The 27,643-nt window shown below is 42.2% G+C and overlaps 2 protein-coding genes across 2 annotated transcripts; both read left to right on the forward strand.

The window, feature by feature from the left end:
• On the forward strand, positions 1 to 6,944 carry oscp1b (organic solute carrier partner 1b). The gene is made up of 10 exons (XM_069656511.1): positions 1 to 185; positions 1,465 to 1,619; positions 1,986 to 2,153; positions 3,196 to 3,276; positions 3,805 to 3,908; positions 4,341 to 4,469; positions 4,845 to 4,914; positions 5,105 to 5,244; positions 5,378 to 5,441; positions 5,962 to 6,944. Exons 1-10 carry the CDS (start codon positions 74 to 76, stop codon positions 6,079 to 6,081), a joined length of 1,143 nt encoding a protein of 380 aa, XP_069512612.1. The 5' UTR covers positions 1 to 73; the 3' UTR covers positions 6,082 to 6,944.
• A 1,991-nt stretch (positions 6,945 to 8,935) lies between these two features.
• Positions 8,936 to 26,689, forward strand: stk40 (serine/threonine kinase 40). Its single transcript, XM_069657042.1, has 11 exons — positions 8,936 to 9,123; positions 12,907 to 13,033; positions 13,522 to 13,607; positions 14,227 to 14,370; positions 15,430 to 15,654; positions 16,493 to 16,545; positions 20,902 to 21,017; positions 22,861 to 23,005; positions 23,352 to 23,471; positions 23,761 to 23,845; positions 24,066 to 26,689. The coding sequence occupies exons 2-11, from the start codon at positions 12,916 to 12,918 to the stop codon at positions 24,282 to 24,284; spliced, it is 1,311 nt and encodes a 436-aa protein (XP_069513143.1). The 5' UTR covers positions 8,936 to 9,123; positions 12,907 to 12,915; the 3' UTR covers positions 24,285 to 26,689.
• Positions 26,690 to 27,643: the final 954 nt, after the last annotated feature.

Genomic DNA, 27,643 nt, shown 5'->3' on the forward strand with positions numbered 1-27,643 from the left:
ATTCGAGCTAGCTGCAACCAGTAGCTGCCAGTGCCTACGTTTTCTAGAGATTTTCAACCGTTTAAATACAACCATGTCTTCAAGAACTCTGCCTCTGCTATTCATCAACCTCGGCGGAGAAATGCTATATATCCTGGACCAGCGGCTTCGAGCTCAGAATATCCCTGCTGACAAGGCTAAGAAAGGTAGCTAGCTAGCTTAGCAGCTATCCAGATAACAACACAAATGTCACCCTGCAGTAGCACGTTCATGTTATACTGCAAAAACTGCACATTTAGATAGGTCGGTTTGTTTACTGTGAAGAGTTAACATTAATGAGTCAACTGGTTGTCGTTTGTAAGTCCACTTTTTTTTTTTAATAAATCATAACTCATATAAGACGATAGTTTGTTTTGCACAGGATTCTGTAGGTTTTTATCCATACATACACATGTTCAAGTATAATAGAAAATATCGTTTATCAGTGTGGTTTTCAGAACCTCATTTCATTTATGTATCTGCTTTTAATTCATAAAGTCTTCACGATAGCTGGCTGGATAGAGGAGGACAGAAGGAGAGGTATTTTCACAGAGCTGCATTGCATTAGTAGCTCTTTGCTCTGCTTTGGCCTGGTCTGAAGAAAAACACACTTAATGAACAATTTGACTTGATACATAAACACCAAATGAGATCTCATGCAGAGTTAAGCTCACAGGTGTAATGCTGTGTCTGTCTCTACAATGTAAGTGGTTACTTGATTGCTCTTGCAAAATGTATTGCTCTTTAGGGCATTTATTGTATAGTCGCATTAACAATGAACAGAATTGTTCTAAAGCAATGATTAATATCTGCATTTTAAACTACCAAGCAGGTCTAAATTAAATGCTGTATGACACACTACAAAGTATACAGCACAATATAATCACTACATAACATGTAGTGTCAAAAAACAACAAGGATATATCAAGAAGCTGATCTGGGTTAACCACACTCTCTGCTCTGCAACGAGAGCAGTGTTTTATTTTTCACAGCTCCATATTTTGTAGTTGAACTTTTGCTTCCTTGTGGGTAAGTAGCAGAAAATGCAACTTAGCCTTGCTGTGTTAAGCTAGTTTAATTTCTCTATCTTTAACCAATAGAATGCTTGAGACATGTTCTGGGAAAAGTGAAGTTAACAGATACATTTGACCATCAAAACATTTATTGTAATCACCTCTGTCAAATGTAACATTGATTGATTGAAGAAATCTTGAACACATAACATTTCTTAGGGGAGTTCAAACACATTCAAATTCAAGACGGACATATGCTGATGGCTTTTCATGCTGCTGCTTTATTAGGGCACTTGGGATTCGCTTCGGGTAAAATGGTTTTGGGCAACATGTAGTATAAAATGCTTATCTAGCTGCTTCTGAACCTACACGATGTGGTAGCATTTGTAAAACTTCAGTTAACTTGATTCTTTTTCTTACCCTGTTTGCCTAGTTATGAATGACATCATCACCACCATGTTCAACAAAAAGTTCCTTGAAGAGCTTTTCAAGCCACAAGAGCTTTACTCCAAAAAGGCTCTGCGGACTGTGTTTGACCGGCTGGCCCACGCCTCTATAATGAGACTGAATCAAGCTAGCATGGACAAGGTGAGTCCTGCGTATGTTTAATTATTCAATACACAAGATTTATCCACACAGTAATCACATTCTCTCATCAACTGCACAGTGATTCAAGTTGGTCCTGCAGCCGCTTAAGTAAACACACTACAGTAGTAGTTTAGAGTCAACTATGCTATCTAACAACACATTAATCGGTGCATCATAATAATATAACAAGTGTGTAAAACTTGCCTTGAAGCATACAATATAACAGTGCTTCAGCACTATATTATGATTCATATCTTATAGACTTTATACTGCTGTTTGTGGCTCCCTCTGCTGTTTATTAAGCGACAGTCATTTTATAGTGATGGCTAAGTCAGTGAATTTGTGCTTGTGTGTCCTACTTCACAGCTCTATGACTTGATGACCATGGCTTTCAAGTACCAAGTGCTCCTCTGTCCCCGACCTAAAGACATCCTCCTCGTCTCCTTCAACCACATGGATGCAATCAAAGACTTTGTGAAAGACACTCCCAGCATCCTCGGCCAGGTTGATGAGACGTACCAACAGCTCATAGAGGTACGACTCTGTCTTCACATTTGGTATTGACATTACACGTGGCTTGTGGGGGTTTGCTGCCGAGTGTTTTTGTGGTATGTAAACTAGGTCTAGTTTAAAAAAGGTAGAATGTAAAGAGACATCCAAAACTTAACAAGGTGTACTAATAGGGAAAGGGGAACATCTTCAGACACATCAGTCACGTTACGTTTTATTTAGTAATACATGGTCAGCCGTGAGGTAGAGAACTGATTTTACACTTTCATAACTGTTGACGCATTACTCTTTCTCAACAAGATCTTCGAAACCACTTGTATGGACAAATAGATGTCACATGTCAATGTTGGAAGTCACAGTCACAGTTAGCAAAGAAACCACAACTTCAACTACTTACTAACCCCAGTAGAAGATCTTTAAGTGGTTTGCCTTCATCTTTTTCTTTGGATTTTCACTTATTTTTGAAGTTGTATCTGTAGTCATCGACCTTTTCTTTGTTTGTCCAGCCATAGCAGATTACTGTTTACTCACAACACTTGCAGAGACCAGAAAAGCAGCCCCTTAGCTCCGCCTACCCTCTCTGGCAGATCAACCACTGCTGGGTGATGGAAAAGGCGTCACTAACTGGGCGCCTCTTGTGATTTTTTTCCATGAAAGTCGCCACAGACACCCAGTCCTTAACACTGCAAATGCCAAGGCTTTCATCAGTGGGCCATAGGCTCAATCACCATTGTGTTACCTCATTAGGCGATAGAGAAGTAACAGACATTTATTTAAATGAAAATCTTACTTTAAAGACTAGGATAAACAGCATTTCAGTTTATAGCCATTAATACATTAAGTATTAAGTGTGTCATCTACTTTCCTGATTAAATATAGACCATGATGCATTCACTTCATATTGCTGTCATTATTCCAAATGTTATATAATCACATATCCTGTGCAATAAATTGACTTAATGTGTTGTGCCAACTGTTAGCAGCATTTATTTCATTATCTGCATGTCATTGTATGATTACACAATGTAACATATATATATATATTTTTTTCTTTTTTTTGTTTTAGATGTATACACCCTTATCTAGTGGGGAATTCCAGCTGATCAGACAAACTCTCCTTATCTTCTTCCAAGACATGCATATAAGGGTAAGTCCAATATGTTGGTTTAGTTTTGTTTAGTTTATTAGTTCATTTGACAGGGGCCGTGCACAACACAACTGTTGGGCCAGAGTTAGCTATATAGCTAATCTACATCTGTGGTCCCTGGACAGGAAGATCTAAGATAAACACACATTTCAATCTGACAATTTAAAACAATACAAATGAACAAATTTGACAAACAGTACATTACATAAAAACAACAGACATTGCAAATACACCTTTCCTTCTCTCCATGTTGGAGGACGGTTCCATACAAAGGTGAAAGTCAGTGGTCACATGACTGGTTTGCCTTAAGGCCTTAAGCCATCTGTAAAGTAATGTTTTAAAAATACTGAAGCTCATGCAGTCTCCGATATGGCAGGGAATTTAGTTCCACCTTTCTGTAGCTCTTACTGAAAATGCTGATTGGTCAATTTGAATCCCTGGAACACAATAAAGTGGATGATATTATATTCTCTTTTGTTTTGTGTTTTACTTTCCTCACAAGCATGTCTCCACTTTTTCTTCTGCCAGGTGTCTATTTTCCTCAAGGACAAAGTGCAGAACTCTAATGGTCGCTTTGTTCTTCCCATCAGCGGTCCTGTGCCTTATGGCACTCAAGTCCCTGGCTTGATAAGGTAACACACTATAACGCTGTTTTCACTCAGATCCAAACAATCCTCATTCAAAAGATAACTGATGCTATTATTAAACATGTGGCTTTGCTAGCAAAAAGTACCTTTGTTCATTTTGATGATCTTTGATGTTGGCCTTTTTGTCTCTCCTTTGTTTACTGATCTCACCCAGACACTGTAATCTTTAGTTAAGTAGGCCTATATGCAGCTAATTGCATTACACAGGTTACTTTGTACAAGTACTTCCGTTCTAATTTTAGATGGGTTCTGTTTGGCTTGGATTCAATTCCATATGAATTGTTTGTGCACAGTGAAACATTTAGTACACCAAGAGCCCAGATGTAGAACATCTGATTTGCAACACTGTAAAAGTATTCAAAGCAACACAAGTATTAAGGGTGTAACATTTTGTGTTTTTGTATCTGGTAATTTTAGGACCTTTACCTGTACTGGCGAGGAGTTGAACCGGCAGCAGTTCACAAATGGAGGAAACTATACCTCTGCTCTTCGGGAGGGATCGTTCGAGATATTTGGAGACAGGGTCACCAAACTAGGAACAAACATGTACGACGCCGTAAAGTACAAAAGATGAACATGATGTGGTGGAACTGTATTAATGTCATGATGATGTTTATTCTTTTATGTTTGTCATGAGATATTAGAAATACTAATGCAAAAACAACTGCCCTTTTTGGTGTAGTCTTGATGCAGGTGGTATGAAGTCCCATGAATTTATTAGAATGCAGTGTTAACAACTTATAGAGGATTACATGCCCAGTATTTTCCACCTGCAGTAAAAAGTATGGTTTGAAAAGCATTCCTTTTGATCTATTCGTTTTATTTTAAGCCATAACAGTATGTCAGTATGACATTCGTACTGTCTTATGCTGATCATGTTGCATGCATAACTCATTCTGTCTCGTTCATCTTGTCATTCAGGTACAGTGTAAGCCGACCCGTAGAAACCCACATGTCAGGGACATCTAAAAATTCTGCTCAGCACACAAAGGTAAAGCAGCCTCACTGTTGATATTTTTAAGACTTCTTCAGACACAATTTAACTCCAAAGTACATAGAAAGTATTTGGTGACACGGACCTGGTCCAGAATTATATTCTACCTCCATTGGATAGCAGCACATTGTGAACAACAGTTGCAACACAAATATACTGTTATAAACAAGTCATCGTGTGTCCACAGGTCAACACTGCTCCCAACCCTCTGGCCAAAGAGGAGCTGAATCTGTTGGCCAAGTTAATGGGAGGGTTAGAAGTTCATAAACCAGGAAATGCAGACAGCGGCTTCCGGGTCAACCTCTTCGCCACAGACGAGGAAGAGCAGTGAGTCCACTTATTTGTGTGTTTACTGTCAATGTGATGCAAGAAACTCGATCAAATGAAACTGCTACTTAACCTTCTGTTGAAAGACCAAACTTTTAACTTGATTTCTAATATTGTGACTCTTTTATTACAGAGAAGCGTTGATAACAAGGCCAGATGAGCTTTCATATGGAGTCATAAAAATCCAAGCAACAAAGGTAACAAAGGCTTGGTTATCTGTCCTCATGGTTTCTTCAAGGGTCAGACTTTCAAGGTTTCTTTATTAGTACCTGACGTTAAGTTTGTCATGCAGACGGGAGATTTAGCTTTTCAGATTTAAAACAATCACAGCCACACAGATTAAAAAGACATCAGAACCAAGTACTTGCAGTAGGATGTTAAGTATTTGTGTAATGAAACCTCATCTCACGGCAAATGTTCACCAAAACACGTTAGAAGTCGCTCAACAGAAACGCTGTTTATCTAGCCCCCCTTTTCAAATCAAATCCTGCAGTCTGCACTGTCAACCTGCTAGCCGTACCTTATCGGTGATAGAAACCCCCCATGATTAGACTCAGGGTCAAATTTTACCTGACTCATTGAAAGGCTTAAGGTTACAGTGAATGACCTGATGATGTGAGGCTTTGCCAGTCTAACAGGATTTACTGTAATGAGGTCTCAGTCCAGGTGATGACTTATTTCTGACACTGATGATTGGTGGATAATATTGTCTTTCAGGACCAACAGGCTAATGCAGAGCTTGCCAAGATCATGGGAGAGTTCACCGAGTCTGGAGATCAATCTCCCTGCTCCAGCAGCAAAGGAGACGACCTTCTGGCCATGATGGACGGCCTGTGACGTGGTCACCCTGACAGATTTACCCAGGGGGATGGGGAACAATGCCTAGTCAACAGTCTGTTCTACTGTAGAGCAGGCGGCTGTCTGTACCTGCAAATACTCTGCAGCAACCTCACATGCAGCCCGAGAACTGTTTATTTTTTGGGTGCTTTTAAATGCAGATGTAAGCAGGTGTTTTAATTGGTTGTCAAACAACCAACTACAAACTGCAAAATTCAGTCGTTAACTGCAAGAATGTGGTTAGCAGAGCTTTAAGCTACATTCCACTGTAATAGTATTTAAGCTGAGTTTGAGTGCTTCAGAACATCAGTATGTTGTATGTGTTCATAGCAAAACATCTGTTTGGATAATTTCAAAGTATTTCATTTTTAAATGAATCAGACTCAGACTGTGCTGATGTAGGAAAAATACCAATTCATTTAATTTCACAATGTTATTTTTCCTAAGCTTTCGTACCGCATCACAATTATAGGTGATTTTCTACATTTCTTAAGTACATAGTATAAAGAGGGAGTTTTCATATGCTAATGAACAGATAATTATATCTTAGGGAATCAGACGAAACGCAAGTGCTCTTTGTAATGTGATTCAAAATCCCTCATATCTTTATATGTGTTTATCTTGCATCACACTGCACAATGTTGACAGATGGCCCAGAAATGTGCTCATTGATGACTATATTATTGTAATATAAAGGAATTTAGCAATATATGTAATTGTTAAAATGTAAATATGTTTATTGCAAACTTTATTTATTTGAATGCATCTTATATCTATTTTGTGTAGAGGGAAATGCATATCGCTTCAGTTGTAACATTGTTGAATGTGCAATATAGATTTTTTTAATAAATAGCCGGGGGTGGAAAAAAGTTTTTTTTTTATACACGTTATTGTTTGAAACGTATCATGGGCTTGTGTACTGATGCAATAATATGTTAATAATGGCATGAACACTGAAAGAGCTTTGTTGTAGTTGCAAATATGTAACAGTAGGGGGAGCTGGCTGTCCTTTGTGAACATGTTCTGGCTGTGGTCTCTCAAACTGACTACCACACACTACTACAGTGCACGTTATCGTGCAGTCATGCTGTCTTGCAGCAAAAAAGTGGTAGGTGTATTCAGACCACATTTTTGTTCTCTAATCCACTTGCGCTAATAGTGTAGGATTAGCTGAAATGCCAAACAACACATGTATGTTGATTATATTTCTTAATAATTACATTTTTAGGCAACAAACCAGAAGATTTAAATCAATATGTTTGAATGTAAACCACAATTAGACTCATTTCCTCCAGCCCAGACACACACTGAGAATTATTATAACATCATACCCAGTAAATGTGTCTGCTAAGTTAGATGTCTGCACTCCAAACCACACACACACACACACACACACACACAGGTGCATACCATGCATGAAAAACATGCTGAGACATTTCTCTCTATTTAGATGGGGGAGGAGGAATCTGGTGAGGTCTCCCCAATTGGCAAAGGAGAGACAAGAAACACTATGTGCCCTGAGGATACAGCCTACCTGCAAAACAAACAGAAACCAGAGCTCATGCTCGTCGTCCTGCAAGACTGTTCGCTGTAGTCAGCCAGCCTCACTGGTTGTGGTATTAGACTATAAACATTCAGAAAATTGTCTTGTATGTTTCCATCATCATACTTCTGTTTAGTGACATATTACAAACAATATATATGTGATTTATAAGGCAAAAATTATTGGCACTTATTTAAATTAGTTATTTCCCTTTTAAAGTTTAAAAAGTCTTATGGAAGGAAGTCTGTAACTGCTTGTTCAATTATGATAATGGGTTACATAACCAACTTATTAATTTACAGACAAAAAAGTATTTAATGTTGATCAAATGGATTTAGTTTCCCACAGTATGCAATAAGAGCCCTTAAACATTTCTCTCACAGCTCTCTGCATACAGTTATGATTCAGTTTCCTCTTTCAAAGACTGTGGGCAGGACACTGTAAAGCCACAGGCTGACAAATGTTTCATGTGGCCGGGGGCATATGCTGTGCTGAGTCAAGGCAGGAAGACTAGTGCAACTCATATAGAACGCTGCCATTTAGGTTGCCCTCTGTGTGTCTATCACACCTGCCCACTTGTTTGAAACTGATAGCTGTGGGTGGAATTAAAGGTTAATCGGGTAATCTAAATTGGGAACATAAGTGGGCTTGCTGAGTAATGAGTAACAACTTGACTTTTGAGTGAGCTAAATTGATGGTTGTGTGTCAGCAATCTGAAAAATCTCTTTATGCACAGAAAATGTTTTTCATGTGATTAAATGGGGCTGAAGATTTACTTTATTTAATTTGTATTGCTCATCATATTAAAATTCAAGAGCTAAATATGTTCTTATTAAGAGTCCACCTATTTTTAAAACTTGTGTTTTATAAAACTTTTTGTGGTATGTTTTATTTTAAGAGCTTAGGACTTAATATCCTCACAATGCAATGTAATGTTAAATGTAAGAATTTATGCTCTGCCTGACAGATGTTGCATCAATACAATGGTATTTTCAGTGTCACTTCCCATGGTGGCTGGGCATGTTGCATAATACAATAGATAAGACGCATTAAGTATCTGAACAAACATTTCCGACTAGTGTTGTTTCATAACACTAAAATTGAATTTAACTTCTTCTGGACAGGCAACTATGACGTAATGTGTTTCACTGGGCAACTTTAATCATGCAAAGAATTTCATCATCAGTGCGCAACCGTTTACTAGGAAAAAATCAGACAGGCGCAGGCATTGGTCGATCGCAGCTGTCGATCAAATAAGTTATGTGCGTCATTTCCGTTGTCAGGTGGCGCTGTCGCTGTGGAAAGATGCGATCAGCGAAGAGCGGAGGCTTTTCCTTAATTGCTCATTTCGGTAACAGAGGCTAAACAACCCGAAACCAACCCTCTGTGGTCTCTCCTGTTTGAGCGACGAGCTTCGCATATCCACCACAGCGTCGACCCGAGAAATGTCCATGTTGTAAGCGGACAACGCAGACTTTACCCGGCGGTTTTGGCTCGAGGTAAGCGAGGTGGCGACTACATTGCTATTCAGGCTAGCCAGCTGTAATGTTACCTAACGTTACTTTGTTTAAATGGCCTCCCGGCTGCTCTGTAGCCTCCGGCTTAGCATAAGCTAACGTGGCTCGCTATCAATTTTATTACTTACCCTCTTGCACAAAGAATACATGCTAAAGTAGTCGTGCCGTGTGTTAGCTGACGGCTGCTCTGTGTAGTTTGCAGCGAAAGCCCAACTCCTTGTTGTGTTGTGCCCCTTTGTGTGGCCGGTGTGTCTGAAACTGTGGTAGCGTATTTAGCCGAGGAATTCACCCAGCTTTGTTGTCGTACTAAGTTTGTATGTGCACACAAGCTTGGCTCTATGTTACACCACCTAAACATACACCGCAAAATAGCATTTGCGTGAATTTAAATAGCCTCCTCAGTCCGACGCGGTCTACAGTAGCGCACGCCGTGTAGTGTTCGGCGTGTGTTTTTAAACGTCTCAAGGTGGCCGGATAGTCATGGCTGTGGGTGAAACACATTCACATCTTGTAAGTCAGGTTATCAACTGTTAGTTGAGTGGTTTTGCACAAGTTGTAAGGTATAATATCAGTGTGTTACTCTTTACACGATTGCCAGGACCAAGTGGTGTCCAGACCTTGTGGTCGCAAAATGGCACCAAACATTGTGTGACAGCCTGTGTGCTTATGAATTTAGGGATGCACGATGTTGGACTTTTTGCCAATATTTTCTAACCCTTTTTGCCGATTGCCGATTTCGATACCGATATGCATGCTTTTTCCACTTAATTGCAGAGAGCATCAAGTCTCCCCTGTAGTGGAAATGATATCATGCCTACTCTTATTGTAGTGGCCCACCGGCAGATGCAGAAATATACAGTGCCTTTTCAAATGAGCACATTCACTGGCCAGTATAAGAAAACTACATACACTTTTTTTTGTATGTGGCGTTTTCTGTTAAATAAAAAACTGTAATATTTGTCATGCTTTTTTAGGGAATCATCCAACATTTAGGCATAATCAAAGCATTGTTTTATCGGCAGAAAAATTGCATGCCAATGCTGATGTCTCATTTTCAAGCCGTAATCGGCAGATACCGATAACGTGCTGAAAATATCGTGCAATTATTTTTGACTTGTGATTTATAATGTGACCATATTAACATAGAGCTGTTGTTGACGGTGCTATTACAGTAATGTAATCAACAGCTTTAGCATTGATAGCGGTGTTGGCGTGTCTGAGCTGATATGATTGATTGGCATTTCATTCAAGCAGCAATATTGACATGGGTATAACCTTCCAGTTGTTTCAGCTCTTTGTCCTGACTTTTCTATTTGATGTGTAGTGGATTTATTTATTTGGAATATGCTATCTCACTGGCATTATCATCCCTCCAGACTTACCCATTTATGTTTACTACCTGCTCTACTGTCCTTATGCTTTCTTTGTCCAATCTGATACTTGATAATGCAATCAAGCTGTTCTTGCAGAGCCAGACAAGTGGCATTGAGTCTGGGTGGGTGGATCTTGAGACACCTACGTGGTTGTTTTGTTCGGGTTCTATTTAAGGAGCCCACATTTCTCGTGGGCAACCGGCAGCGTGTCTCTCCTCCTTTTGTGTGATATGATTCAGAGGCTGTATCTGTTCTTGTCCTCCCTCTGGTACAGTCAGAGGCAGAGGCAGTCTTGCTTGCCAGATCGCTGGCTGTGCAGAGAGGCACAGTCGCGTCAGAAAAGGATAGCTGTGTGCTGTCATAGCGCTGATGTCATTTAGGTCAGTGTGCATTAGTTGGTTGCATTGACCTTTGCTTTCTAGATGTGTCAGGGGCTGGCTCCAAAGCACTGCAGCTTGTGTTTAGAAGGTAGATGAATAGCCTTTGGTGCATTTGCTGTTTGTGTGTAGCAATTCGCGTCCATTAGTCAGTGTAGCTATTAGTCAGCGTGCATGGATTTGAATGTTTTTTTAATTCTGAATACAGCTGCAGAGCTCAGGAGTAGGTACAAGATACAATCCAAATAATCTTGTAAGAAATGTGGGAAAGAGGCCAGTGCCTCTTTGCTCTGTGTGTTTTGCTCAATCTAACCGCCTTTCTATCACTCAACCAACAATTTAAAATGTATTTATCTTGCTGCGATGGAAGCAGCACGGACATTGTTGATTCTGCCAACCACTTTGGCCGCTGGATTATCTGTCGCTTTGCCTTGCATGCTCTGGAGTAAGTTGCTCTCTTACTATTGGCAGCGTGACTTGGTGTCACTCTGGCTTGTGCCATAAATGCTGTCAGAAAACCTCAGCTCATCAGACTCAGTGGGTGATGACTAGTGGAGATGGAGACAGATGGGCGAGAGACATGATGATGACACTGTCTGCTGTCTGGGATCACAAAAAGCCTCATGGAAGTGAGAATTCATACCAGCCCATACTGACTGCCAACTGTCCTGTCTCCTCGCTGCCCAAAAACGCCAACTGGCGAGTGGCTCACGATTAGTTTTGGAAAAGGAAGAGCCTAATTCATGAAAAATATGAAGTTTCTTCTTTTTTTCCTTTTGCAAGACTGGTCAATTATTCTGAGTGTCAGGTTTGTCAGCTGCCAACTCACTGTTTATGTGGTGCTTTGGATTGTATTTGTGTGAATCACCTCTCTTGTATAGCTGACTATAATATGCACACCGTATTAAAAGTCAATGCCCTTTTTCATCCCAGTTATTTCACTTTTTGCCGTCTTTCTTGAGTAGCTAACTTCTATAAGGTGATTGTTTTTCTGTCACTTGATACGGTGCACATGTTAGTGGCTTTATGGCACATTTTACGCTCTTGTTGTCATTATTTCAACATTCAAATATTTCTATCCGATGGAATCTCAGGACGACAGCAGGGTGAATCATTCCTTTCGGTTCAAGGCACTACTTCCCTGTTACAGGAAACAGATGGGGTTTCATCACATTGGAACTCAGTATCAGTAAACAAAGCATACCTCTCTTGCTCCGTGAATTGTGGGAGGTAGGTCTGCAGCGGCAGTTAAAGCAGTTTGTGTAATGATGATGTGTCACGCTGTGTCACTAGTTCTTTTGACATGTGAATCTTGTTCCTTATCGTAGCGTAAGGGCTTGGCTTTTTTTATTTGTTTGTTTCAGCCTTGTTTGAACATGCATGTCCTGTCAGTGGAAGGCCTGTGCAGATAAGCCGGCTGTACAGATTTTGAGATAAAACGCGCAGATTAAGAGCGGAAGGATTTTCTAAACCCTTGTCCGCTGCAGCAGGAAGAGCTAAAGATGGCTATGTGGCTCAGTCAGTGCTGGGACACAAATACATTTCATGCGAATGCTGAGCATTTACATTAAAGTATTTGAATTGTAGATTGTGACACATTGCCTGTTGGGGAGATTGAATCTGAGGTGTCACCCTTGACGCCGGCGGCCATCATTCTGAATGGAGCCGTAATGGCCTCACATTCACACAGAGGTGTCGGTAAATGTGTGGGAGGGATATTTAAAATAGGCTGGGAGGAGCTGCCCTGAAGTTTACCTCCTTTCACTTCTGTTCACTAATCCCTGCGCCGCAACCAAGCCTGTAGGACCACTGCTAAAGCTCTGAGAATAGTCTTTACCTCTATATTTTAATGTTATTTTCTTTTTCATTTATAAAACAAAAAGGTAGGTTACAGACTGCCGGTTCTGTTTTTCATTTTTGTCATCCATTTGTGTTCTTGCAGTCACGTGTATGCACATACCCTTTTAACTTGACTATCTTTATCCCGTGTACTAATCTGATCACTTCCCTCTTAGAGCTCCAGTATGTCCAAGCGGCGCTCGTCGGAGAGGGGGGCTGGAGAGACATCAGGCAGGGCCAGCAAGCTGCAATGTCCTGGGATATCCGGCAACAACGCCAAGAGAGCGGGGCCCTTCATCCTTGGTAAGGAAGCTTCAAGTTTGCAAAAGCGCTTTAATGTAGGGAAATAGTTTTCAAACACATCTGTGTGACTGAGAATGCATCAGTGTACCGTTTTTCCGACCATGTGTAGAGCAGGAAATTGGGGAAGGAATGTGTGTAAATGTTAGAGTCGTGGGGTGTCTCTGTGTATATGCACGCCTGAGACAAGAATGTGAAGAATTTTGCTGATCCCCATGACATCGGCCAGAAAGGTCTGAGCCCATGTTGAGCAAGGTTATTTTCTCCTACTGGAAACAGTTTCATCACTCTCCCAAACTCTCAAACTTGTATGTTTTCTACGGCACAACTCCTCCACTATTTGCAATGCAGAGTGCCAAAGAAAACATTACACTTGGGGTGTTAATGGGTGCGTGCACATGCAGCCCTTAATGAGTTGCAGCGAGAGCACACACTCCGGCATGTAGCGTGCCTTTTGGTCATGCAGCTGTTCTCTTTTCTTGTACTTGCAGGACCTCGCCTGGGCAACTCACCAGTGCCCAGTATAGTGCAGTGTCTGGCCAGAAAAGACGGCACTGATGACTTCTATCAGCTCAAAGTGAGTATGTCGGGGTTGACATGTTTTGCATGTGTGTGTGTTGGTTTAAGAAGATATTGAACATATTCAAAACAAAGCTATGATGTCTTAGACAGCTGAACCTTTGACCCTTCTTTGTTAGTGTTCATTTTATGGCCCCCTGTTTCAGTCTGGTGCAAACAACAAAACCTCAGCCGGGCAATCTGTTTATTGGGGCTATCCAGTGTCTGTTACACAAGAGGAGGGGGCTACAGAAGGGGGTAGAGGAAGGTAGCGCCCCACCTGGAATGTCGTATTTTAACACTCACTACCATGCAGTCAGTCTGTGCTTGACCCTACCCTTATACCCGTCACTACAGCGCCTCTGTGTCTGCACCCCAGCATGTTTATTTCACATTCGTGCATTAGACTGAGCTGCAGCCGTGTTATATCACCTCTCGTGTTTGTTTTTAACTTCCTGTGAAATGCCAAACAGATGGAACTTAATGTCATGTCTCTAGTCTTTTAAAGGTTTAGCGTCAGGACTGAAGATTAGCTTGATACTAAATAGATAAAGCTCTCTTTCCGCTGTCTGATCCTGCATGAGCTGTTGTCTTGTGACCTCTAATGGGTGCTCTGCTCTCATGTGTGGTTACGGCAGATCCTGACGCTGGAGGAGCGAGTTGACTCTGCAGGGGAGACTCAGGAGGAGAGGCAGGGGAAGATGCTGCTGCACACAGAGTACTCCCTCCTTTCTCTGCTGCACAACCAGGATGGGGTGGTCCACCACCACGGCCTGTTCCAGGTACGCTGAGTCCTGCATGCATTTGGAAATACAGATGCATTTCTGTTGACATGGGCTTAGTTTAATAATTGATATCATGGGCAGAAAAGAAGTAGTTTATCCTGTATTATGTAACTCCCACTGTGTGGGGGAGTAATTCAACATGATAAATAGACCAACATTACCATGGAGAAGTGTCTCTCCCTTTCCATTCAACTCAAATTATAGCGTCACCCTGCAAGTACAAGTAACGGCACGCTCTTATATCAGCTCAGTAATAGCAGAGGTAGGCTTACCATTAGTCCAGCCAGCTGCTTGCACTTTCTTTATTGGGCTTGTTTCAATAGAGAAGTGGGAGTGCCATTAAAAGCCATATTTATCTGCAGTCATTCTCTATTCACAGGCTCATCCTTTCACAATGAACCCCCTCCCCCCCCTCACCTGTCTTCTCGTCTGCCTCCTCCTCCTCTAACTTTGTTATTGTTCCATCTGCCTTCTCTCTCTCTCTCTCTCTGCGATTTTTCCCTTTGTCTTTCTTTCACATCCTGTTTCTTCCACTCTGCCGGTGTTCTCAGAATAGCAGCATTGAGCGATGCACTCTGATTCATTTAGGCCTGCAATATTGATTGGATTATTATAGCGCATCTCCACTGTGAGAGAACCAGTTAATATTGTACACTTTCAGAGGTGCTGACTGCATCTAAAAAAAACTGACAACCTGATACAGAAATCGATAAGAAGTGGCGACTCTGCTTAGACTCGAGTTGGAAGAAGAAGAATGACCTTTGTTATTCGTCCTTCATCACCCGCTGTGGGGGGGTAGATGTGTCTTATTCATGGCTACATGCAGGTTGAGATTGATGGCCTCTACCCCGTTGAATCTGTCTCCTTTAAGCTGAATGAATCAGCTAGATGAGCCGGTATAGCACAGGATTCCATTCAGTTTGATGCATTCATGGATGCCTCAAGTTACATTGATTGGATGCTGTAGGAAAGTGCCTCTAAACTGCATCCACTCACAAGGTAAGCACCTTCCCGAGTATAGCTGCTCATCTGCTTCTCTTTGTCGTCGTTTCCCAGGATCGAGCCTATGAAATCGTAGAGGACATGGAGGCCAACAAAGTGCGCAAGATGAAGAAGCGGATCTGCCTCGTGTTGGACTGTCTGTGTGCTCACGACTTCAGCGACAAGACGGCAGATCTAATAAACCTCCAGCATTACGTCATAAAGGAGAAGCGGTTGAGCGAGCGCGAGGCCATCGTCATCTTTTATGATGTGGTGCGTGTGGTGGAAGCCCTCCATAAGGTGAGTCTAAGAAACAACCGGTTAGTTTATCACAAGGAATCCACATTCCCAAAAACATGTAGCACCCATTGTTTTACAGTTTGGAAAATGGGGACAGAACTGGAGAATTTGCTGTAAGAAATTGAATCAAATTTGCAGAAATCAGGGTGGAATTTATTAATGAAACATTTTTTCACCACTTGAGCCATACACACAGAAAAATTGATGCCATTATCTTTTAGCGCTATTTACGGGCAAGCTTATTCTGTCCTCTGCTCTGTGTGTGTGTGTGAGTGTGTGTGTTGTGGGGGAGCTTGGCCCCACAACACAAACACTCACAGTCATGTTGAATTCAACACTTACTGCTATATTTAGAGCAGAGCAATATTCAGTTGACTACTATGAGTCAGGAGAACAAAGCCTGGACTGCTTTGTTTCATTACTATTGAGACGCTTTGATAAAAAAAAAAAATGGCTCTGTTGTAAATCAATTTCATTGATATTCATGAATATCGAGTTTTGCTTCTTTGTTTTTTCTCATCGACCACATGAAAAGACTCTTTTTATGGAAAGAGAGAAGAAAACATGGAGATTGGAAACATTTAAAATGCAATCTGGAAAACATAAACAAATTTCATTGGGTTCATCGAGGAAAGAGGGCTTGGATACTACAGTGTTTTCGTCAACTGTAGGAAAAATAGCTTTGTTATTGTTAGCCTGTTGCACATCCTCTCTGGTTACTCATCTCTCATGCTTGTGTGCCACTCTCAGAAAACAAACTGATTGTTTTGATGCCAGTGATTCACAAAGTACAATTTAACCAAACATTTTTTTCCCTTTCTTTCTTTCCTGCATGCAGAAAAACATCGTACACAGAGACCTCAAGCTAGGAAACATGGTGCTGAACAAAAGGTAAGAGCGTCATTCAATCATTCAGCAAGCTGGCCGGTAACCCCTCCCTTCATACCGGTCAGTCATTTCAGCCTTCCAGTAAGTCATTTCGCCCAGCTCACGTGCGTGAGGGGCCTCATCCAGCCCCAGAGTCCTGTATCCCATGTTCATTTGGCTTTAAACCCGAGCAGGGGTCACATTCTCAGACGAAGAGTGAGATCAGTCGTAAGAACCTAAAGCCTTGCTCCCTTGTGCCTGCCTCTGAGTTTGTGTCTGTGTGTTGAGTTAAGGCTGATGATTCACTCCTCATGGTTGGATTCTTTGGGAGCGGAGGCCAAACTGGACTCTGGTGGAATAATATATATGCATTAGCTTTGTTCTTGGTGTGAGAGTTTTGGGGTGGGTGTGCGTGAGCAATGTTAGAGAGCATGCAGGACCCAGGTGGGTGCTGCTCAGTCACAGTGCTTCTGCAATATAGATCCCTGCAGAATGAAACCGTACTCGTCTGTACGGCCCTGTCCAAACACCATGCGTACAGAGTGTATGAGAGAGATAGTGCGTGTGTATTCAGGGGGTTAAAGCGACTCTCTCTCTCTCTCACAGTGTGAACACTGCCATTTAAGCAGCTACTTGCTCTTTAATAAGAGTTTTAGGTGAGTCAGCCCGAGCTTGCGTTTAACCTATGGGAGGTTGCCTCTGCACACACATTCTTGGAGTCCCTAATAATCATCCCACAAAGCCCGTCTTCTCATTTAGGACATGACTAACACCGCACGCACGCACGCTCTGTTCCTACGCTTGCTTACACACACCTTCACATCGAAACATAAAGCTTGCGCCACACACATTTAAGTGTAATCTAAGCCATATCTTACACTTGTGTGATATGCTTGTCTGAGTATGTGCATTGAGATGTCACGTTCCCAGCTAATCTTTTCACCGCATAGACATCTCAGGCATCAGAGCCCGCTGCCCACACCGGCAGCAGCAGCAGCAGCAGCAGTTGTGGTGGTGATGATGAAACAGGAGAGTGTTTTGGCCAGAGGAGGAGGGTGGCGGGGTGCAGAGCAGACAAGTGGAACACTCCGTCCCAGCTGGAGACAAAGGAGAGGCCTGCCAAGGGCCCCATAGCTCAGAGCTGACTCACCCGGCAATACACATCACACACACATGTACACGTGCACACGTATAGTCATCATTTATTTACCCCCTACTCTGCTTAATCTCTATTATCTTTTACACCCCATCCTTTCCTGCCTTTGTTGTCTTTCTGTTTTATCCCATTTGTCATATCCCATTTTTCCTTTTTCACTTTACTGCCTCCTTTATGCATCACACTTTTGCTTGCTTGCATATTTCCTCTATCACCCCACCCTGGATGTGTGTGACTGACTGTACAGAATAGGAAGGATATGGCCAATTTAGATGCAGACCAGCCCCAAAATCCCCTCTCCTCCTTGGCGGCACTGTGGGAAATGCACCGAAGCCGTCAACAAGCTCAGCAGTTTATGCAAGAATGATGCGATTTCCCCTCGCAGAGCCAGCTGTTATGAAAGCAGGATGTCATAAGTCAATCTGCAGGGCTGTTGACGCTCTGTGTCAGGGCTGTTTTGACTTCCAAAGTTTTAGTGGCGCTCCTAATGGCACATTCATAGATAAAGATGCAGCACAGCACGGAGTTGTAGTCGTTTTGTCTTCTTTCATTATATTACAGAGATGTTTTTTTTAAACCTGCAGCACTATAAGACATGTAGAATTCATAATCTCATAACTTAAATCAGGATTAAAACACTGGCTACAGAAAAGCTGGGTTCCTAATCATCAGCTCTGACTTCTGAGAAACAAAATTTGCCTCTGTAGAAGTTGCCCTGCGTTTAACCTCCCTTCTCGTCGGCTGGGTGTATTTTCAGCAAAACGTTCCGGGGAGGGCTGAGAAGTCACGGGGGCTGTTTGGGTTTCTGGTTTCCTGATATACCCGGGGTCATGTGACCAGGAAGCAGAGACGGTGCGGTCTCTCTCCAGTCCTCAGGGACCCTTGTCTCACGAGGCAAACATGCAATTTCATTTACCCAATCTCCGGTGCAAGAATAGAAGCCTGGGTCGTGATGCACGCAGACAAAAGAACAGACTCCTCTGTAAAGGAAGCTTTTATGTGGAGAGTCCTTGAAGCTTTGCACTCTGTTCCTTTTGGCCTATCCTTGTGCGGATCACAAGGCCACTGTATGCTTATAGAGACTTGGATCACGAAAGCAGTTGAAGGGTTGGATTGCATAAGAAGCAGGAAATTATCCGAACTGAATGTTCTCAGGGAAGATTGAGATCGGAGTGTTTGGTCGAAAATTGAGTGTTTGACAGGAATTGGCTCCAGACGCTGTAATGGGAGCAGCGAGTGTGTTTGTGTGTGTGTGATGGAGCAGGGTGTGAAAGTGAGAGAGAATAGGGGAAGCTGTTGACCTCAGGCTTTTTAGAAAGCGGATGTGGGTGAGAAGCGTGATCCGAAGCGGACTCGGGCTCTAGACTGTAGTCATGTGCTTTTCTTTGCATTTTCATGTGCACGTTCCCCAAGGGAGTGATTGTGTGGGTGCAGCTGAAGTTGCGTGTTTGTGTACATATTTGAAATCTTCGTGAGCTTCATACGTTGGTTTGTCAGCCCATCACCATGCAGGCTTAGTCATCGAGACAATTATCCCAAACCACAGGTTGAGTCATATGTTTGTCAAAGTGCAGTGTTTTTTATTTTCTCTATGAGAACACAGAGATATAGAGCAGTCCACAGTCCTCTGGGCTTTAATACGGTTAGTTCTCTCTCAACCACAAGCTAACTAAATTTACCTTGATGAGTCAGAGAAAAGTCTTATGGTGCCACATTGTTTCCACAGAAACCAAATTAATGAAACATCGCTGGTGACAGTCGTGGGTCTCCTCTGACTTTGAAGGCCGGTGTGCCTGGAGTAGTCCTGTTCTCCAACATGTTTGGCGCTTATGCCTGGCCCACACTAAAAGTATTTTCAAATCTTAACAGATGTTGAAAATTTTAGAGAGCCCACACATGACGATATATAGTCATCGATTTAACAGTTTTGCTCCTATAGTGTGTGGAGAGCAATGATTACGCCAAAACAGCACGCCACACACTGATTGAAATCTCACACTGAAATCTCGTGGTCAAACGAGACTTTGGAGACTTTTTACTGAAAGTTCATGAAGAAAAAAGAACAAACTGTGGATGAAGCGGAGGAGACGGTGTGAACATGGGCTGTACATGTTACTTTATGTTCCCTGTTTGCTTTTGTCGCCATGGCTGCGGTTGTTGTGCTTCCTTCTTCAGTCAGCTTGCTTCCCCATTGGCTATTGTTTCGTTCCACGTGACGATCCACAGACTGCGTGCTCAGCTGTCCTCGGGGTTCCCCATACACAACAGAATAACGGATCGTACATGTTTAATATTTACGATTTGAAATCTGTGCAGCCACGACGGCCTTCCGAGCAGATCGGGGGAGTAAAATCACTCTTAACATCCCTCACACCCCAGGAACATCTAAAGAGATCATCTTTAGAACCATCAAAAAATCGTGACTTTGCTTACGAGTGTCAGAAGGGGGGAATCGGGCCCTAAATCGGCCGATTATCTTGAAGTGTGTACCCCGCTTTATGTAGGAAGATAGCAATGCAGCTAGGACTTAATGGTGCTTGGACTGTTAAAAGGGCTCTGCCTACAGATGTCGGGCAAGATGAGGAGGCTAGTCAATAGTATGCTAAAAGGATTAAAGCTGTTATACTTCCAGATCACATTCTTTTGATTTCATTTAGAAAACGTACGCTTTAGACAATCAGACATTTGTGCACACTTAAAGATGAAAAATACACAAGATGCTACAAAAGAAAAGGGAACACATAACGTGCAAGGATCGTCTAAAAGGAGAGACACGTTTGAGGAAATTGTGGGCACATTTCATGCAGACAGCTTGTGATGTGATAAATTGTTTTATGATATAAAACATCTGCAAAACTGCTAAACTGCAAATGTAACATGAGTAGATTTTCTTCTCCTAAGACAGGGTGTGCTAAGTGTGTTTTGCATCTGGCAGTCTTATGATACTGATCTATTTTTAAGGCGCAGTGAACCGTAAGATTATTAAAACAACAAGGCATGCTAGCAAGTTCTCCCCGTCTCTGTCAGCCTGTGTTTATCTCATGCTTGGAGCTGTGAGTCTGCAGTGTTTAAAGCTTGAATTTGTTATGATGAGTAAGAATGCTTGGTTATTTATCTGCTACTATGTATTTGCCGTGGTTTTATCAAGTCACAGTGAAGAATACTAACACCGACGCATTATAGGAAGATATTAATCAGGTGTGTTTGTTTGTGTGCACCTACAGAACTCACCGGATCACCATCACCAACTTCTGCCTGGGAAAGCACCTGGTGAGCGAGGACGACCTGCTGAAAGACCAGAGAGGAAGTCCTGCCTACATAAGCCCTGATGTATTAAGTGGTGAGTGGAAAACAGGTGTCACACCTGCATTTTTTTAAAGGAGAAATATGTACATCAAACAAGGTGCTTCTCAGACCATGCCGGAGAGAAGCCTTTCAACACTTTTCTGATGAAGTCATGGAGGGTCAGCATCACACAGCTTTTGTCACTTTCTAAAACCATTAATTCAACTGTCACCTGTTTTTTTTCTCTGACTGATTGCACATCGACAGGTGTGAAAACCTCTCTCACTGCCCTAGATTTGTCACTTCCACTATAAGATGTGAAATGCAGTTTTTGAAGCCCAGCTCCAGTCATGATTTAAGACGTATAAAATTCTCTGCTTGAATTAATAAATGTGTCTGACATAATTTTTCTGCAAAATACGTTTAATTACCTTGTAAAAAACCTCCAAAGGCATCTCCCTCATTAAAAATGACAGAATCTGCATAGGCCCCGCCCACTGTGCACATTTTCAACCGGCCCCTCCATCGCAACAACGAGGGGCAACTTGTTGTGACTTAGCCAGCTTGAAATGTAGTAATGCGTAGTAGTATAGTTAACGTTAGTATTCAGTAGTGAGTTTGCAAACATTACGATGGCGGTTACAGCTGGCTTGCGCATCGCCGAAGTGGTCGCCATAGGTTTTGCATAATGATATGCATAGCGTCACACGGTCCATTAACGAGATTAGCTCCTTAGGTTTGTGACGTCTCAGCACACCGTGTTGTTCAGCCTGTCCTTGGTACACTGCAGTTTAAAAGCAGACAGGCCCAGCCATGGAGATGACTGCTTGTGTTGTTCCTGATATGTCTTGTAGCACTAAAAAAAACACCACATGGAGATGTTTACAAGGTTAAAACCTTGATTTTCACTGGAGGGAGGCTTTAATGTATTACGAGAGAGCTCTGGTAGGAAGAGTGACTCTTGTTGGTCGTGTTCCGTCAGTCTTGTGTTTTATTTTCTGGTTATTAGACAAAAAGAAAGAAGTTATGTTGCAATCTCGGACTGCCAGTTGCTAGGAATAGCTTCTTTTTTGGTCTCTGTCTTTGTGTAATCATGGTGATGTAGCATTTTCTCAGGGTATGATCTGCAGAGGAAGTTACTTTCGTCTTTGTTTGAAACATTTTTCTTTGACAAATGAGCATTGTGAAGCTACACAATAGCTTTCTTTCTTTTCTTTTCAAACAGTGTAAATGTGCACGACACACCACTCAGGTTTCTGCCTCAGCATGCATTTCCATCCATTAAAACTTTGATCTCCATAGCAACGTCCTGGAAAATGTACAGAACTAGGAAGAATAATTTCGACCAGCAATGGTTCACTTCCAAACACTGGAGCTGTAAATAAAACCCGGGCGTGTATATCAGCATAACGTGACAGGCACACAATTAAACAGAGCTTCAGTGACTCACACACTGATGACTCACTGTAGGGAAACTACTCCCATCAACCCCCATCCCCTCCCCTCCCATCCCCCGCCTGTGTGTGTGTGTGTGTCACAAGCTTTAACATAATTGCCTGCTGCTGTTACTACCGCCTGCCTGGCTGTAATAACACTGCCTATGGTCATGCACAGCCATGATGCTCCACCCTTGGCAGCGCCAGTTTATTCATCAACGGCTGATTTAAAAGTCAGCAGTGCGCTGGAAATTTCAAGGAAATATTATTGAAGTGGAGTCATCACCTGTGTTTGTTTATCATTGTTAATCATTAGACCTGGTTATGTGACATGAATTGAACTTGCTAAAGGGTTGAGCCATACAGGGCAAAACAGACTTCTATAACTGATCTAATATTGTTTACAGCACTGCAAGTTTCCAATTTATAGTAATCAAACGCTGATCTTTATCCCGTCTCCAGGTCGGCCGTACCGTGGTAAACCCAGTGACATGTGGGCTCTTGGTGTGGTCCTGTTCACCATGCTGTATGGCCAGTTCCCCTTTTACGACAGCATACCTCAAGAGCTCTTTCGTAAGATCAAGGCTGCAGAGTACTCCATCCCAGAGTAAGTACTTGTCCTCTCTGCGTGACATTTTATGTAGATTTATCAAGAATCAAGTTGCCCTGACAACAGTCACAGCATGTTAGAAGCACAAAGTTTGTTCTGTTTATTCTCTATTTATTGCAATGCATAATTAGATTAACCGCGGTTATACTGACGGCAATCATGCTGGAATTCCTCCTCCATAAAAAAGGAATAATTTATACTTTCCCCAATAATTTGGCGCACTTCATCCTGGATTTAGTTAATGCAGAAAAGTTGCAGATATTAGCCACAGTGAAATCTTTCAAAAGAGTCTTTGTAGAATTTGCAGCTAAAGTCCTCCTCCTCCTCCTCCTCCTCCTCACAGGGACGGTCGTGTGTCAGAGAACACGGTGTGTCTGATCCGAAAGCTGCTCGTGTTGGACCCTCAGCAGAGGCTTACTGCAGGAGAAGTGCTGGAGTCTCTCAGTGCCATCATTGCCTCATGGTAATTGCCCCCCCTGCTGGATGTTTGAACAATTACATCAGATTAGTTGATTCTTAAGTCGTGATTTATTGTTGGACATAAAAATAACTAATGAATTTGTGTAAAACATCTGCTCACAGCTGCCGTGAGCTTTCCACTGGTTGATTTAGCATTTATGGAATAGATTTTGTTGATACTTAAATTGTCTGCACTTAGAATACCCTGCTTTTAGGGATAGACATAAACACTCACACAGGACATTGGCGAGCTCACATTAATAATCATCCGTGTTTTGTTTTCCTCATCACAGGCAGACTGTTTCATCATTGAGCGGCCCTCTCCAGGTGGTGCCGGATATTGACGATCAGGTCAATCACCCAGAGCATTTGCAAGAGGTAAATTATTGGAGAAATATGCCATCACAGTTCTGAATACAGAGCCTAAAGAGCTTTAAAAAAACTACTTAAAGGAGCAATTTGCCCCTGTAAAATCCACTGTCAGTCAAAGCTGGTGTTCTCTGTAATGGTCATGTAGAAGATGGTGAATATTAACCTGTTTATTTCACTCAGCTCAGATGTTGCAGAACATTAAACAGAATTCATTCTCTCCCTTCAGGCCAAGGTGATAGAGGAGTCTTCGCAGTACGAGTTTGAGAACTACATGCGCCAGCAGCTGCTGTTGGCTGAAGAGAAGAACACTATCCATGAGGCTAAGAGCTTTCTCACCAACCGCCAGTTTGGCAGCATCCCACCTGTGAGGCGCCTGGGCCACGACGCCCAGCCTGTCAGCCCGCTAGATGCTGCCATCCTGGCACAACGTTTCCTCCGGAAGTAGTTCACAAAAACCCACCTCGGCCTCTCTGACCTCCCCAGGGAGTACGGACACCTGTGGAGTCCAGAGAGGACTGAGGAGGAGCAGCTCCAAAACTGAACTCGCGTACAGGAAGCCCGGCCTGAAACCAGGGTACAGACAGCCTCGTTCGTAGGCGGGCTTGGGCAAGCTAAGTGGAGCGTGCATGAGGAGGGCACCAGAACAAACTGCAATTTAAGAACTTCACTCCTCATGTCTGGATCCTCTTTGTGGAGGAAGATCTGAACCAAAGGTTTCTTGCCCTTAGTCAGATCTCACTGTGCAACTAACCTGACCGCACAGTCCCACATGGAGCTAACACAAGGCTACGCCCGGAGTGGTGAAGAGACAATTAACCCCTCTGCCTCCTTTGGGATCTCCCTACTGTAACACGTCCCCCCTCAAACTCTGGGTCTCCTGAGCAATACAGGACCGGAATCATGTAGCAACCCCCTCTCTTCCTAGTGGTAAATGGTATTGCCTCAAGTCAGATCACCTGATCACGGATGTCACTTCTCTATACCTCCATACCCATCCCCTCCTCCTCCTCTCACTCCTCCCTCTTCCCCTCTACTCTTCTCCTGTATCAACAACGATCCAGACTGGTCCTGTCTGTAACTCTGACTTCAAATCAATCTACCTCTCTGTCTCTCTTCTCTGTTGGTAAACCATGCTCACTGTTCTGAGACAAGGGATTGTAACAATGGAGTCTTGATGCCACCAGTGACACAAAGCATTAATGTTTTCTGTCAGAGTGATAATGCTTTGAAACCTTTTCATTGGTTTCGAAAAATCTGAATAAGCTTTTTTATCATATTTACCTTAATAAGTAGCATTTTATCCCTACTTTTGGTTTGAAGATACTGAATATCAAAGAGTGTGTTTAAGCATCCTTTGATATTTGCAGAATGCATTTTTTTTCCCCCTGCTTTCGCTCATCCCTGTGGAAACTATTTTTAGCATCTAGGCAGCTAGTGTGAGGTACCTGGAAGTCACAACGCCAAGAACTGAATGGGAGAAACTGTTGGATCCTCCCTGCCAAGGCATATTGATGGTAACGCTTCCTCAGTGCCATTATAGTGGTGATCAGGCACTGTCATGTTTCTATTGCCAAAAATCATGTCTTAAAATTACTCTTAGCCAAGGAAACTGGTACCCACAGCCTCATTCAGAATCAAATGGCTTCCAGGTATTCCAACTTCCCTGTTTCTCTTTATCAACACAGATCATGGGACAAGTGTTTTTCTGTATGAATGTGAACCGCCACTCTACGCTCTGATACGTCTGCAGTATCTACGAGTGTGTGTGCATGTGTGTGTGTGTTTTTGGGCCAGGCAAAATAAGAGTCCGCGGAGCTGTCGAGCTGTTCACCTCTGACAGCCGCAGACCCTTTTAAGCTATCCTCCAATCATTGTGTTCTGTTATCTGGCCCGCCTCAGTGCAGACACTGTGAAAACCTGAGCAGGCTTTGCTTAGACGGGGCTTGACTGAATGTTTAAGAGATTGTCATGAATGCTTTCTTAAGATTAGAAAATATCACAGATCTAATGCCATTCTCAAGCCCGACTCTAGCTCAGCTTGTACATGCTTGCGTTATCTCACCATGTAGGCTCTCTAACAGAGAGACTGGCTGGTAATCGATACTGTAATAATTCATAGAGATATTAAAAAACAGACTCATAGGTTTTCAGTTCAGCTCAGTCTTTTTGGCTATAGATGCATTCTTCTCCTTACTCAAAGGGTTTCTTTAAACCATGGCAAAGCTACTAACCAGTGACTGTTAGGCATCTGTACACTGCTACCTGCCTTTGCGTATTGGTACCTGCTTTAGGCTCTCTAGACTTCTTCCTATTTATATTCAAACTGATTGCATGAACATAGGCTCTGGAATTTTTTCAAATGTCTTCTTTTTTCCTTGTAATTTCATGTTGATTTATTTATTCACTTGTGTAGCCCCCCTCAACACCCAACAACCCCCTCAAACCACTGGGGCTTGCATCACAGACGTTGATTGTAATCTGTCAAAAAATGTCCTTTAAACAGGAACTTTATTTTTAGACTAGATTCAACTCATGCCGGTGAAACAGGCCCCACGTTTCTGCGCTCTCAGCTTTAAGATATGTTGTCACCTTCAACAGTGGTTCTCATTTTGATCCTTTTCCAGCCATATTCTTGAAAGAGTAGCATCTCTTTTTTTTTTTGTTTCCTTTCTTGATTAATTTTCTTGCCATTTTGCCACAAAATGCTGTGGTCGACTTAAGCTACACTAATAAACAAGACTGACTTTTGCATAGTTATATTTTTTAAACAAAACAAAATTATACGTGTTCATTATCTTAATTTTCAGGAGGGTTTTTGTCGTGTTTTTTTTTTTTTTTTTTGTCATTAAACCCCAAAAATCCTCACATAGCTGCACTCTCTGGTCAGTATGTAAATATGTACCATCATGACTGCGGCAGTCACACTGTATGTAGTTCCACCCAGTGAGGCACCGACTCTGTTTCAACACATGTCGAATGACGTGCATTATGGGCCACGTTGGCCATCCACCACCACATCCGGAGGCTAAAATAATATGTAAAGAGAGCTGTCTGCTTTCTCCCACATCAATGTGAATTCCATGGGTATACAGCAGTATTGTAGTAGTCTAGGTTGTTCATCTGAAGAGGGTGTTTTATGAACGCCGTAGCCTTTCGCTGAGTACTGACATTAATTGGTCGTCTGTGAAAAGTGTCTTAGGCCATCTTCCGTGACGCCAAACTGCAACAATAGATCTTTAATGTAAATGTTTTTTTTGTTTGGTCCCCCCTTATCAAAAAGTGTTTCACCTTCTAGTTAGTGGATTGTACCACATTCAATGTTTGTTTTACACAGTTGTATTGGTAGTCAGCGATTGTGGATTGAAAAGCATGGAAGTAGTGTGAGGTTAAACTCTGTGTAAAACATGTGACTGTTGCATGATTTTAAACTTGCAAGGTGTGCCAACTGATGGAGAATTGAAAGATGATTTACTCCTTTCATCCGTACAAGAAACTACAAAGCTAAATACAAACACCCTGTTAATTGGATTATTAGTACAATTTTATTGTTCATTTTCAAAAGTTCAGTTCATGATGATTTTTACCGGCTTCTAAAGTCCCAAGTCTTCAGTATATAACGAATATATTGCTGACTGTTTCAACTGGAAACATGGTGTAGGATAAGATATGTGGTGTAGTTTAAACCCAATGGGATAATGTGTTGTAAGCTGCTTGGTCGACATGGGCATCTAGATACAGAAAACTGCGTAATTGTACAGATGAGAAACACGTTTGTATAAAAAACATATTTTTCTACTTCATCAG

The sequence above is a fragment of the Semicossyphus pulcher genome, unplaced genomic scaffold (genome assembly GCF_022749685.1).
Source record: "Semicossyphus pulcher isolate SPU_LCO1_2020_fin unplaced genomic scaffold, fSemPul1.0.p SCAF_9, whole genome shotgun sequence".
Lineage (NCBI taxonomy): Eukaryota > Metazoa > Chordata > Actinopteri > Labriformes > Labridae > Semicossyphus > Semicossyphus pulcher.

What these genes read in the sequence shown, in the direction of transcription:
- oscp1b (XM_069656511.1), top strand. Translation starts at nt 74, where the DNA reads ATGTCTTCAAGAACTCTGCCTCTGCTATTCATCAACCTCGGCGGAGAA. An exon ending in ATCAAGCTAGCATGGACAAG is followed by an intron (nt 1,620 to 1,985) that starts GTGAGTCCTGCG and finishes CCTACTTCACAG; the next exon opens with CTCTATGACTTGATGACCAT. An exon ending in CAAGTCCCTGGCTTGATAAG is followed by an intron (nt 3,909 to 4,340) that starts GTAACACACTAT and finishes TGGTAATTTTAG; the next exon opens with GACCTTTACCTGTACTGGCG.
- stk40 (XM_069657042.1), top strand. Translation starts at nt 12,916, where the DNA reads ATGTCCAAGCGGCGCTCGTCGGAGAGGGGGGCTGGAGAGACATCAGGC. An exon ending in AGCGGGGCCCTTCATCCTTG is followed by an intron (nt 13,034 to 13,521) that starts GTAAGGAAGCTT and finishes TTGTACTTGCAG; the next exon opens with GACCTCGCCTGGGCAACTCA. An exon ending in GCAGAGTACTCCATCCCAGA is followed by an intron (nt 23,006 to 23,351) that starts GTAAGTACTTGT and finishes TCCTCCTCACAG; the next exon opens with GGACGGTCGTGTGTCAGAGA.